At 29.6% G+C, this 15088-nt stretch overlaps 1 protein-coding gene across 1 annotated transcript in view; it reads right to left on the bottom strand.

The window, feature by feature from the left end:
* Positions 1 to 15088, bottom strand: part of LOC111700514 (neural-cadherin-like) — a 39640-nt gene that overhangs the window by 15578 nt on the left and 8974 nt on the right. Inside the window, 10 exon segments of the mRNA XM_023471444.1 lie at positions 630 to 794; positions 2023 to 2258; positions 2810 to 2860; positions 3123 to 3245; positions 9202 to 9290; positions 11336 to 11479; positions 12207 to 12231; positions 12322 to 12430; positions 13497 to 13556; positions 14302 to 14431. Coding sequence (XP_023327212.1) covers positions 630 to 794; positions 2023 to 2258; positions 2810 to 2860; positions 3123 to 3245; positions 9202 to 9290; positions 11336 to 11479; positions 12207 to 12231; positions 12322 to 12430; positions 13497 to 13556; positions 14302 to 14431 — 1132 coding nt within the window.

Below are 15088 nucleotides of genomic sequence, written 5' to 3'. Positions count from 1 at the left end.
AGTATTGGTGTTTCTTTATGTACTGTTTCCTCAAATATGTTAGCTGTGTATGTATTATTTTTAAATACAGGCGGGAGATCATTCACATCCCTTCATATTTTCATATTATTCAAATATTTTCCTTTTAAATCATATTTTTTTCCATATTATTTGTTTTTAAAGATTTGAGAAAGGAGTGCAACAAAATAATATCCACGAAAAAATCGGCTTACCAGGATCAAAGCAAAGAAAACAGGGGAAAAGGGACAGGACATGTTTTTATTATATCAGAGAGGGGGGAATCTTTGAAGCAAAATTGAACATATTTGAAATGGATCCATTTTGAGAAACTAAATTTTATTCCAGATTAACCTAAAATAGAACTGATGCTAGAATAATATTATCATCACGTTCAAAACTAATAATATGAAAATATGAAGCTTCCCTTATTTTTATAAAAACAATTGTAGGTTTTTCATTCAAATTGTCGGATGCAACTATCTCTAACTCGTACTAAAAAAAAAACTAAAAAAACATGCAAACTAAAAAAACAAAAACAAACATAACAAAAAGGGTGAAGGGACGAAACAAAAAGGGTGAAGGGACGAAACAAAAAAGGATGCTAGGACACTGAGGACAGGTTAATTAACCTCTAAAACTCGTTTTGGTAGATTTCTATCATCCTCTTCAGTTATCTGGGTCTCATAGGTCGGACGGTCGAAAACTGGGGGGTTGTCGTTAACGTCGTTGACGTGAATAACGACCGTTGTGTAGTTTTCATTCAAGTTGTCTGAAGCAACCAGACGTAGTTCATACTGAACATATTAATAAATGGTCAGAAAATAAATTCTTTGAATTTTTAAGAATAGAGAAATTTTTGAAATTGAATAACGATAAAAATTCTATTTTGCCATCATAGAAAATGTTCCTTATTTCATTAAAGATCTGTCTCATATTTTTATGTAAATGTTGTTATTATTTTTAAAAAAACTAAAAAAAAGTTTTTTAGTTGTCAACATACGTCTCAACCAACATATTACATTTAATTTTAACCAGAGGCCGAATTTAAACCTTGGCTCAAATATGGGTGGTTCTCCTTTATATTGTATTAAATTTTTGAAGATTGAATTGAAACCCGTTTTTGGGGGATTTGAGACGCAGCTTAAATTCATTAAGCCACAGGTCATTTTACTTTTAGAAATAAAAAAAACAAGAGATATTGCTCAAAGTATTATATTCAAATGGCTGACTTCAAAGTTGGTCAAAATTATTTTTAAGAATATCAAAACTAATTCTTTGGAGGGTGGGTTTAAAATGTGGAATTTTTGGCGTAATTGGGATAAAAATGTTAAAAATTTGTATACAGTTTAAGAAATATATCAGGATATTGCTGATAAATGTTTAAAGTTTGAATAAACGGATGTAGAAAAATTGGAAAATTGAATCCCATTTTATCCAAATATATGCACAGGATGTCGCAAAAATTCTTTGTTCGCTAGGACAAGTTCCCAACTTCAGTCAAATTCTTCGTTCATCAAGGACAGAAGTTTATCAATTGGAGAGGTCGTTGAACTACCTATCACCGGTTCAAATCCTAAATCTGTTAGATCAAATAATATAAGTTTGAAATAACAAAGATTTAAACCATCAGGTTGCAAAGGTATATTGATTAGAAAATTTGAGTTTGTGGCAAACACTCAATTTCTTTGAACCGGCAGAAGACAGTTCAGCGACCAAGCACAAATTCATTAAATTCGGTCTCATTACTTTTACGAACGGAACTAACTTTACTCTCTTTCTTAAAACTCCTAAACGTTCTCAAATGATTTCCAATAAGAGGTTTGAGTTTTTCCTTATTTAGAGATTAAAATGAAAATTTTGGTGTCAGAACATTTTTAGTTTGGCAGAATTTGGGACACTCTGTGTTCATATCTAAATGCAAATTCAATCTTTTATCAATTTATTTCCATAATAAAATTCTAATTTCAACTTTCGGAGGCCATTTTAAAGTTTTTTTTTTATAAAAGCGCTAATAATATTTACCCTCTTCCGCTGTTCGTAGTCGAGAGGCCCAGCTACATATATCGCGCCGGTCATATTCTTCACTGCGAATGCACCACCAAAATTACCACGTGTTATCTCGTAACGAATTCTTGAAGCTGAAATTAATAAAAAGATAAAAATTAACAAATAAAATAATTTCGAAACTAATATTAAGTCAAGAATTACGATCAATGTCGACAGATAAAGATAATAATGCCTCCAAAATTTGTTTATTCCTATAATATTTCATAATAATTCTTAATACAGAATTCTTAACTGTAATAAACACATTTTTTTTTTTACATTTAATAGCTGTTGAAGTACATAACACACATAGAGAACAATTTATGTGAAGATAAATTTAAATAAATATTTAAATTTCAAAATATGTTTTTACATATATTTCACACTTCTTTGCATAAATATTGTTGAATATATGCTGAATATACTGAATATATCTACTGAAAATATCAAAATATTTGAATTTAAGTAAGATTTCCAAACTTCGTGGATATTCCGCAGACTTGAGAAATTCTAACCATTTGAGGAAAATGGTAGTTTTAGCTCTCAAACAACTTCACATAAAACTTTATTAATCCTTAAATGGGACGTTGGAGAACATATAAAAGTCAAAGTCTGAAAATTAAGATCTAAGTTATGGATTAAAGAAACTGCTGTTCCTTTTTTCAATAGAATAAATATGAGCCACTCTGGGCCGTAGTAAATTTGAATTCGAACAGGACCTGCCCAGTTTGTACCGGCCTGCCAGATAACAGCGTGTACTGACCCGATCCTATGGTAGCCCGGTTCTTGACCATATTCTGTACAGTACGTCGCCCTAATAGATAGATAGATAGAAACATAGATTGAAACATAGATAGATAGAAAGATGGATACATTACATAGATATAAAGATTGATAGATAGATAGTTTTTTAGTGTCTTAGAGTAAAAAAAAGATATAGATAGTTTAATATAGATGGTTAAATAAAAAGATAAATAAATAGAAATTTATTGATACAAAAGATAGATTTAAAGGTAGATGATAAAAAGATGATAGATATCTGATCGGTATAGATGATGAATATACATAAAATAAACAGATGAATATAACGTTAGATAAGCAGATAAACAAGACCCTTACCTCTGCTTCGTAAAGTCCCTTATCGAAGTATGGAGGATTATCGTTCTTATCTGCTATACCAATACGGATAAACTTAGACACTAAAAATAAGATAATTTTTTTTAAACATAAAAAAGTAAGAAAATTAATTTTATTTTATATTTCATCTTGAAGGAACTGTAGACGTAATATCAGGTCACTTTAAAATAGAACCTCAATTGAAAATGATCAATTCTTAGGGAAAACTCCAATAAAACTTGCTCAGGAAAATGTTAAAGGGTATCGTTGTGAATGGGAAGTTTTAATACTCTATAATGAAATCCCTTTAAAGATGGTACTATTGATTTTATTTTACTATCAATATATATAAAATTGTAATCTCTGTTTGTCTGGGTGTCTGTTTGTTTGTCCGATCTTAACTCAGGAACCCCTGGACCGATTCGCCTCATATTTTGATTGGAGAACTCGAGAGAATGTTCGTAAATTGGTTTTAAGATTCTAAGTTGGGAGGATCGACTTAAATAGCGAACATTTAGTTTCCCTGTAAAATCGTTCGAGTGCGGGTAAACGGCGGGAGTAACTTTTAATAACCTTGGCAGCGCTGGGTACCCCCAAGCTAGTATATAATATATATGTAGATATTTCTTATTTCAACTAAACTTAACAAAAGTTAGTTATTTTCTTATTTATTCTGAAAATAATGCGCCCAGGTCGTTATCAAGCTTATCCAGTTTAAACTTGAAGAAGAAGTAGCAACTAGTGGGATAAATGAGGAAGTCTTTAAAATGGTAATTAGAACACTCTCCACTTAACTTTACTATTTCTTTGGTCAATGTACTGCTGAATCACTGCAGTACACAGCAAAAGCTCTGTTGAAGGGGGTGGGGGTAGGGGGGGGAGGCCCTCACTAGACCCACACTTTTCCCTCTGAGAACAATTAAAACCCAAAAAATGCTCTGTTCCTCATAGAATCTCACAGAATAAACAACACTAGGAAGTGAGAGGGATTATTTTTGACACCCCCCCCCCCATCCACCCCGGAGATGTAAACTACAGAAAGCGTTGCAAGTGCACAAAGTCGATCGTTAATAAATATATTCACATTCAGTTAAATAATATTAGATCTATATACAGTTATAACCAGAAAACAACGGAATAGTAAGACGACATTAGATCAATAATTTAGAGCATTTAATGTTGTTACAAATCAAATAGTTTTACTAAACACTCCAAATCAACTAATTTAGTGAAATGGGTCTGTTTACACTATTTGCTATGTCTCTTGCTCATAAGACTTCTTAAAGTAATAACTTGATTCAAATAGTTTGCTTCCTATTCCAGAGTTTTCTGGTTATCACTGTATTAATCACACATTGGCATAAACATAAAATCAGGCTTTATACTGAGGGGTCTTGCAGGGTTCAAAGATTAAGCGTGTATGGAGCACTTGACAGGGAACATAAATAACGGAATTGAGTTTTTGCCATAAATCAAATTTTCTAATCTTATATCTATTTAAACCTTTGATATTTCAAACTTAACTCTATAGAATTAATAGTTTGAAAAACATTGAATTGCAAAATTATAAGGATTAGAAAATCAGAGTTTCTAATCTCATATCTATCTAAACCTTTGATATTTCAAACTACACTATATAGAATTAATATTTTGCAACATCTAAGGTCTACAACATTGGATTGCAAAATTATAAGGTTCATAAAATCAAAGTTTATGGTGAAGCCTGAATTTCTTTACTCGATTCGACACAAGGTCCTCTTGAGAAATTATTTAAATAAATTGCACGCAGAAGTAATTTTCAATTTAAATGGAAATATTATGTGTTTTCAATCATTACTTCTTTATTTAAAGAGCATGAGAAGATTTTTTTAAATTTCTAGTATGTGGACCAGTAAATTGCTTTATTGATTAAAAAGAATAATTTAAATGAGTTTTCTACCATTTCTAAAAGTTTGTTGTGCTGAAAGAAGAATTGGAAGAACCAAACTTCCGGCCATTATGTCTAAAATCGTTTCTACACAAATAGTAAACAATCGTTTCTACACAAATAGTTAACAATAGTTTCTACCTAAATAGTTAACAATCGTTTCTACCTAAATAGTTAACAATCGTTTCTACACAAATAGTTAACAATCGTTTCTACACAAATAGTTAACAATCGTTTCTACACAAATAGTTAACAATCGATTCTACACAAATAGTTAACAATCGATTCTACACAAATAGTTAACAGTCGATTCTTTTCACGTACAAGCAGTTATTTCTGAGCGGCCATTTTGTTTTACTAGTACTTTTTTCTTCAAAAATATACCTAATTTTATAATGCATTGTAATAAAAATTACATCATATTTTTTTTAAATTCCTACGTAATGATTGTAATATGTAGGTAGACTAAACCATATCGACAAATTAGTAAAAAAAAATATTTTGAAAAAAATGAGTTTTTTCGTTGCAATTTGCAATGTGCGCTTAATATCAAGTTGGCAGTCCTTTAAGGAGCAAAGCTGTTCTGAAATGTACCAGTCTATAATTTTTCTTGAAAATTGTTTTGTACCTTTTGTACTTTATGTATATCTCAGGTATAAACTAATGTACACTGTAAGAAAATGACAAATGGACATACATTTCTCATTTCATATTGTATAGAAGTACAGAATGCTTAATGCACCTCCAGGTCTTTCAATAATAATAAAGTTTAATCCCAACCCTACTCTTTAGAATAATGATATTTTTTAGATATATTTTCTTTTTGCTTATTTGGCATTTACATGTGCATATTTTCTTGAAAAATCATTTCGCTCACAATTCTTTGATAAATAATGAATAAGGTTTTTAAGTTAAAAAATAAAAATTAAAAAAATTTGGGGGAAAATATAAACAAAAATTTAGGGGAAAAGATGATGAAAAACTTGCTTTTTTACCAAAGCATAAAAATGCTTTTCCCCTTTGATTAATTCAGGGAAATATACACCCCTGATTATTAATTAAATCTTGCAGGATTATAAGACAAGTTTTCTTTCATTTACACATAACCTGTATTTTTGTATTTTTATTTTCTTAAAAGATCATAGAATTTTTTCCAATTTTCTTTATCCATTTCATTTAAGATATCTTTACAAATTTATTTTGTAAAAAAATTATCATTCATATCCCACCAATATTAGAATCTGACCAAAATAAAATGGATTTGGTGTAAAAAAAAGTTTTCTTTGTACACTCTGTGTTCATACGGAGGCTGAGATGTAACTGTAAAGATGTGTAAATCTGAACTGGGATGCACTCCATCCTTCCATCCTCTACATATCCATACAGTACACAGCACCAACATTATATCACGCTAAACTAAGAGTCCTGCTTTAAAGTCAGTGAGCCTTATTTTTCGCACCCTTTTCCGCCTGATTAATGAAGATTTTTCGTATTTGATATTTTATATTTTGTTTGTCTGTAGCGCTTTTTCAGAAATTTTGAAATAGAGATAGAAAATGACTGAAATTATGTTGATATTCAGAAAGGATGTACTTCGTTATATTTAGTTTTATAGTTATTTCAGGCTCATTGGATATCTTCATCAGATTCCAGGGTAGGGTAAAATATTTTGTATTTTTAAAATATTATTTAAATATATCAAAAACAGTGCAATAATAAAATTCTAAAAACGGGATCTTCAACAATTAAGAATAAGAAATTCCAAAAAAATCTACATTTAAAAGATTAAACTTATTCTAAAATAAACTCACTGACTTTCACCCTAGAGGGCCTCTACCTCTAGCATATTGTACATATTAGACGCCCCTTAACATATGATATCTTACACTTTGGCAAAATTTTCAAAGTTGTACACAAAGAATTATTTTTTAAAGGTTTGTTGTCCTAGTTTATGCTAACAGGTTTCTAAATTGTAAGAGTTTGTTTGCTAAAAGTTCTTTAAAAACTTTAAAGTGAATCCAGAGTCCAAAACTAAAGAACAAAAAGTTTTGACTTAAATTTTAAGTTCATGGTTAAATGCCACTTCTGACTTGATTTAAACCTGAACTTTAACCGTGAAGTTAAATATTTAACCCTGTGGTTAAATATTTAACTCGCCGAAATCGACGAGTTAATATTAAACACAGGATTAAAATCTTGAAATCCCGCAATCCCTATTTGTCTATCATCATTCAGCGGTAAGCGGCATTCAACTAATTAATTACGATATATTTAAAAGTAAAAACCTTGATTTAATAAATTTCACATTTTAGATTAATTAGTGTTTGCACGTAAACCAAAAATACAGTTGTAACTTGAAATGTTTTGTTTTCCGTCACGTAAATAAATTTTAAAAAACAGCTGATTACCGAATACCGATACTTACGTAATAATTCTTTAAATCCTTTTCTCTGATGGTTCAGATTTTTCCCGGGAAATTCAAATTTAAAATTGAGAAAGTTTAATATTTAAGTAGCTATTAATTATTTTACAGAACTTTTAACCTCGAACTTAAAATTCGCGCATTCTTTAGTTTTAGACTCAGGTTTAATTTTTTTAAGAAGAAAATTACAACATTTACATTTTCATTAGATTTAAACCGCACTTTCTTGAAACATAGACAAATAACATTATTGTGGTAGAACTTACTAAAAAGTACTAAACTGTGAAACAATTAATTTTATTTTTTCAGTCAGTTATTCAATTTGGAACTCATAAATGGGACTGCTAGCTTGGTTATCAAGTTTGAATTAGATATTAATGTTTATAATTTTGAAAACTTATCAGTTTTTAATTTTGGTTTTGCTACAAAAGTGACTTGCGCATTTCTACTGCAGTATCTTCCACATTTCTGATCAGAATATGGTTTTATGGTGAAATTACGTTTTATGGTTTAAATTACGCTTACAGCTAGTCCCTTCTACAGGATTGAAACAAGACGTCTAAAAAACTATATATATGAAAATAGAAAAAACTATCGATGACATTTGAGTTTAAGAATTGCAACAAAATTTTGTCAACCCTATCTTCTCCTGTCTCCTTCCCTATCTCCGTTAAATATTTATTTTCCAAATTTGATGGAATATTATTGAAAATAATTTAAAATCATATTCCAGGTCTACCACCTGGAATATATACTTGAGTCAATATAGATATCAAATTGACTGAGAAATTGGGGAATTGTGTGAAAGATGTGGGGTTAATGGAACCAACAGGAGAAAATATATACTTTTCAACTTTATAAATGTTCTTTTTATTCTACTTTTTATCTAGAAGAAAAAAGTTGCAATTTTAATTTTTGTTCAGGTTTAAATTAAGAAAAGAAGAAAAAACTCTATTAAATCTTTATAAATGAGTTGAAATAAGAAGCACATACTAATATATATTAAATGTATTGTCAAAAATAAAAATAAAAAAGGTTTCTCTGTAAGGGTAACCTTTAATTTAAGTCTTAGATTTTTTTAACTTTTATTCAATATAAAGTCTTAAATTCAAACACTTAAATTGAAACTTTTAGATTAATTAAAAGGCAGCTGTCAAAGCAATAAGAAATTCTTACAAAAAAAAGAATCTAAGAAATCCTCACTGCAATGCAATAGAATAACTTTTTTAATATAAAATCGTGAATCGTTTATTGAATTTATTTTAAGATAAGATTACGATAATAATTTACTAAAAAAATCTTAACTATTCAGAACTCATATCAAATTTTGTTATTAATAGTTAATAATAATTAATAATATTTTAATAAGCTGTGAAGCTAAAAATTAGGCAGAATTATAAAAACAAAAAACTTGGCAGTTTCCTTGTTTTGCACAATTTAGAAAATCAGAGCTGAAAACTTTAGAATGGTGGATATCATAAAAGGGCTAATTTCATAAATTTCGAGATTAAATATTGCAGTAACTCTGCATGATTTTAAACTTCAGATTAATTATTCGACGGGATATCTGGATATTTCATTCTAAAGTTTTCAGCTCAGTAAATATTTATGACTTAAGGTTGTTTTCCTTTTCAACTTTATTCGAGGGACCACTGTATCTCCAGTGAAGACTAGATAATTGATATTCTACCTGAGTTAGGTTGACCGCCACTGTTAGGTCGAGCAGATGGGGCTCCATCCCTTGCCTCCACTTCCAGAGCATAAGCACCTTTCGTCTCCCTAGAATATTATATTACAAAATCTTTCTTTTTCTTTCTATCTTTTTCTTTATGTTACATTTTCTGAACTTTTTTCCTTTTTCTTTGTTACTTTTCACTCTCAAACTTTTTTTTCTTCGTTCTTGTTTATGTACCATTATCTCTTTCAAACTCTATCTTTTCTTTTCTTTATATAACATTTTCTCTTTGAACCTCTTTTTCTTTCTTTATTTATTTAGCGTTGTCTCTTTCAAAATCTTTCTATTTCTTTGTAAAACATTTTCTCTTTCTTACTCTCTCACTTTTCCTTTGAATAGAACATTTCTCATTTTCTCTTTCAAATCTCTTTCTCTAGATCACTAACTCTCTTATGTTCCCTAGAATATAGCACTCTCATTTTATTTATTAATTTTGTTTCCCTATCCAGGATGAAAATTTTTGATTCACTTTATTTTGTTCTTAAGAATAAAACATTGCATTTTTGGCATTCTTTATATGTTTTCTCTTTAAAGTCTCAAGATCATGTTTTAACAATAAAAAATATATATTTAAAGGGAGTGGTCGTCAATGTTTGGTAGTTAAACTGAGAATATAGTATTTGTTAGGATTCATTGGAGACACATAAAACGTTTTAATTATGTATAATTACTGAGTTTGAGTAATTATACATAATCATCCGTCGTTCAAAATCATCCGTTTGGGTAGTTACGTTTTGAGAATCGATTTTTAAAAAAAATTATTAGATAACGACGACAAAAAATGTAAACAAAATTCTACAGTAAACTAATTAGGTGTTTAGAAACATATTTGTCAAATAAAATGTTCTCAATAATTCAATGTTAGAATCAATTATTTCTTTTCCATCATTATATGGAATTTCTTATTCTTTATGAATCTGTTCGCAGATTTCTTCAAATTCTTCAAATGTCGTCTTTTCAATAAAAATTCCCGGCAATCTACAGAAAATGTTTGTAAACAATGAGACATTAAGAAATCAATAACTGTATACGATTACTTATTTTCGATGATAAGTTAATTTTTAATTCCTCAACCTGTTGCTAAACATTTGATTAGTTTACTGTAAACTTTTTACAATATTTTTTGTCGTCCTTATTGAATAATTTTTAAAACCCGATTCTCAAAATCATCCTTCTAAAACGAACAATTTGTGAGGATTTTAAAGATAGAATTTGCGCTCTTGCTGAACAAATATGCACCGTAAAACGTCTCATAGGACTCAAATGATTCCTAAAAAATTTCTCCACAATACTACATTCTCAGTTCAACTTATACCATACATTGCCGGTCACTCCCTTTAATTAAAGACTTGAATTCCTTGTTAACCCATTTAAATCTGGTTTAATGGTTCATGTTGTAAATTGAAGTATAATTAAGGTTAGCTGAACTAGAATCCTAGACACAAAATATAAATTGGATAAAAAGTAATTTAATTTTGAAACTGCTTAACTACTGCTGGTGAGTTGAAACTTCTTCAGATATTGAAAAAGTTTTTAACAATAACTTAAATCCTTTGTTTTAATTAAATACAACTTTTCCAGATTCAATTGGAGAAATGTTCTTTTTAAAACTTCTTAATTTGAAATAACTAGCATTTCTGATCAAATTAGAGCCTTAAAAGCATCGTCTGATCAAGCTTGTCGACTATAAAAGTGACTTGTGAATTTCTTGCTTGTAATAATGATGGAAATTGGGATAAGTTAACAATTTTCAAACTAGAAAAACGATTATTGATCAGATAAAGTATAAATGGGTATCAGTGTGCATCAGACACGTCCATTTATTAAATTGCGAGTCCCTTAAACTGAAGAAAAGGAACAAAATATTTAAATAATTGTAAACCTAATGAGTTAGGGAAGAATTATACACAAACTGAAGACATAGCTAGGGACACTAACAAAATTAGGAGAAACCTTAATCAAAGAAAGAACTAGCTTAAAATACAAAAATTGTTCTATTTATGAAGTCATTTTTTAATAATGTGTTTTTGTTGTTAGACAAAGCGTTTTGTTGAATTCGCACAATCCTGATTTAAATTGATCCAGTCACCTGTCAAAAACTGCTTTGGTGAAGACCTCCCCGGTCTGAGAGTTGATCTCGAAGAAGTCCTTCCCCTCGTTCCTTACACTGTCGACGATGTAGTAGTAAACTTGGTTATTAGGGAAGGTTCCATCCTTATCAATAGCGTTTACCCTGGAAAAAATAATAATGATACTAATTAATGATAATCTATTTAATATTGCTTTTCGCCATAGAGAATAGAATATATAGAGAGGAATTAAAAGAATCTCTCGGTATGAATTTTTCAGTCCCTTTAAGCCTGAAAGGGAGTTCAAAGTGTTCAAATCATGTAAATGTTTACAAATTATATGCAGTAGAGTACATTAATACAGTATGTTCCCTAGACTATCCATTTCAATTTCGAATTTTTTAAACTGTTAAATAAACTTTATAATGAATTAGGTAAATATATTTTGAAAAGTATGTTCTCGAAAATTTGAAATAGGCAGAATTCCCTACCCCTTTTTTGATAACCCAAGATATAATTTTTTCCCCATTCAGGTTGGAAAAAATTCTAAAAAATGCCTGCGATCCGGGAAAATATTAATTTTACATTGGTAAAAGAAAGGATTTTTTTAGTGGGAGGGGGCAAAGGCAAAGGAAAGAAGACTTTGCCATATCTAATTTTCTAATCCTTTAATCTTTGCAACTCGATGTCGTAAACCTTTGATATTTTAAACTATGAATTCTGTTAGATCAGAGAATATATGCTTGAAATTTTAAATGTTCACACCATCAGGTTGCAAAGACATAGGGATTACAAATTTGAGTTTGTGACAAAGACTCTATTTCTTCGTAATGAATCATCTATATATAAACTAGTCATCTCTGCTTGTTTGTTTGAATGTTCGATCATAACTCAGAAACCCCTTGACCGATTGATTCTGGAATTTGGTAGAACCACGGAAATGTTCTTAGCTTGGTTTAAAAACTAGGTTGAGGAGGAGGTTTTCAGACAAAGCTAGGTTCCCAACCTATTTTTCTATAAATAACTTAAAATTCCCTTTCATAAATAGATTTTGTATTTACCTCAAGAACTATAAAGATGGTTGCTTCACTGGCCAGCTGCTGCGCTCCGTTATTCTAAATATAATAAAAATATGATAAATATATTGAATAAAAATGTAATACAAATATCAAATATTAAATAGAATGTGATACAAATCTATATGATCAAGCTCTTCAGCTAACATCATAATTCAATACCAAACAAGGTGGGAGTAACTCTCAGCTAGTATTTAATAAAAATCTTTTACAAATATTAGTAAACTATATAACACAAAACATTAATTAAAAATATTAGACAAAAATTCAATATCGATTTTTTTCCAATTAATTCATCAAAAAAAACTGCTTAAAAAATAATCTAATGAATTTTCATTGTTTTTTTTTTAACTATGGGATGTGTTGGCCTACAATTTAGTTTTAATTATGGGATTTGTTGGCATACAATGCAGTTTTAATTATGGGATTTGTTGGCCTACAATGCAGTTTTAATTATTGGATTTGTTGGCCTACAATGCAGTTTTAATTATGGGATTTGTTGGCATACAATGCAGTTTTAATTATGTGATTTGTTGGCATACAATGCAGTTATAATTATGGGATTTTTTGGCATACAATGCAGTTTTAATTATGGGATTTGTTGGCATACAATGCAGTTTTAATTATTGGATTTGTTGGCATACAATGCAGTTTTAATTATGGGATTTTTTGGCATACAATGCAGTTTTAATTATGGGATTTTTTGGCATACAATGCAGTTTTAATGATGGGATTTGTTGGCATACAATGCAGTTTTAATTATGGGATTTCTTGGCATACAATGCAGTTTTAACTATGGAATTAGTTGGCATACAATGCAGTTTCAATTATGGAATTTTGTTGGCATACAATGCAGTTTTAATTATGGGATTTGTTGGCATACAATGCAGTTTTAATTATGGGATTTGTTGGCATACAATGCAGTTTTAATTATGGGATTTAAGGCCTACAATGCAGTTTTAAATATGGGATTTGTTGGCAAACAATGCAGTTTTAATGAGTCCGTGGATAAAATGAAAAATACGTTGATACGGCTCCGGATCCTGTGATGAACAAAACCAGATATAGTCCGGGTCTGGTAAATGTTTAATTCAATTGTTTTTACCTCAACTCTAATAGTGAGATTGTATTCCTTAATTCTTTCATAGTCCAGGGGTTGATTAACCTAAAAATAATTATATTTTAATATATCAATACCACACTCAACTAGACGTAAGGAAAAGGTCAAATTTAGCGACTTTACTGGTCCGACTTTGTGACCCCGTTATAGCTCCTCTCAATTAGGTTTTACTGACAAGAATGAGAAAAAAATGTAATGGGTTTTAAACTAGAAATCAAAAACCTTTTTATTCTTTTAAACATTTGTAGATTTATTCAATAACATCAATTTAAGCCACAAAGTTTTATGAAATCGATCAATTTACGCATAGATAATTCTTCATCGAGGTGAGGGTGTGAGGAAGTATGACAAACCCTTATTAAATTGTAGACGTAACTTTAAGAGACCCTATATTCCATATTTATAGAGTGGTATTTCCGATTCACATCCTCGGTTTTTCTATCAGGAAATTAATTGTATCAAACTACGTTTTCGAGAAAAATTTAAGAAATTAATAGCATGTATCTTGCTCATTTTGACTCTGTTATAGGTTAATAGATAATATTTTACTTCAAAATCTTCTATATTTTTACTTAATAGAAGGATAAAAGGGTACCGTAGTGAATCGAAAAAAAATCCTCTTGATAAGATATTTTTTTTAACCCTAACATTTTAATTCCTATATATTTTCCTACAGTAGTAATTCGCAAGAAACTTTTGTTAAGAAACCACAATTGAAAATAATCCGTTTTCCAAATAAAAAACATTTATATCTAATTCATATTTAAAAGCTTTAAATCAATTTGCTTACCTTCACATCAGCGTAAGTCCAACCATTCTCCGTTCTTTGTTGAAGATAGAACGTATCGTATTTATTTGTTTGATCGGTGGATCCTCGGATCAATTGATAGAAGATCGTCGGATTATCCTCGATACCGGAGCTAAACAAGATCATTTCAAGGATCAATTAGGAGGAAAAGAAAACATAACAATCCTCAAACATACTTAGAAATAATCTGGTTATCTATTCATTTTTAGGAGTGTAAAAAAATTGTAAGACTTAGACTGTTAAACCGAAAAACCTGCATTTTCAGTATTTCAGTGTCACCGAAATGAATTAAGCCTTTACAAGAAAATAGACAGGGCCGACTTTTAACAAATATGAGATTTTTTATACTCTTTGAAATTTGCATCAAAAGTATCAATGTGAAAGATTTTCTGGCGACATTTTTCATGCTTTTCAATCAAATTGGAATTGAGTCTTTGGCACAAACTTAAATTTTCTAATCCCTATTATTTGAAACCTGATGTCGTAAACCTTTAATATTTTAAACTTAAATTATTTGACCTAACACAATTTATAGTTTGAAATATCTAAGGTCTACAACGTACGTTGGGTTGCAAAGATATTGGGATCAGAAAATCAGTGTTTGTTGCAAAAACTCTATTCCGTCAACATGAAAAGTAATTTAATATATTTTTGAGAAGAGTTATGTTTTCAGTCAGAATTAGTACTATGTATTGTACGCAACACATATTTACACATCTAAATACAATTCAAAAATGCTAAAAATGGAAAAAAATACTTAAATCTAAAA

Source organism: Eurytemora carolleeae, unplaced genomic scaffold, assembly GCF_000591075.1.
Source record: "Eurytemora carolleeae unplaced genomic scaffold, Eaff_2.0 scaffold360, whole genome shotgun sequence".
Lineage (NCBI taxonomy): Eukaryota > Metazoa > Arthropoda > Copepoda > Calanoida > Temoridae > Eurytemora > Eurytemora carolleeae.
Note: the sequence above shows the minus strand (reverse complement) of the source record. Positions and strands in the feature narration are given on the sequence as shown.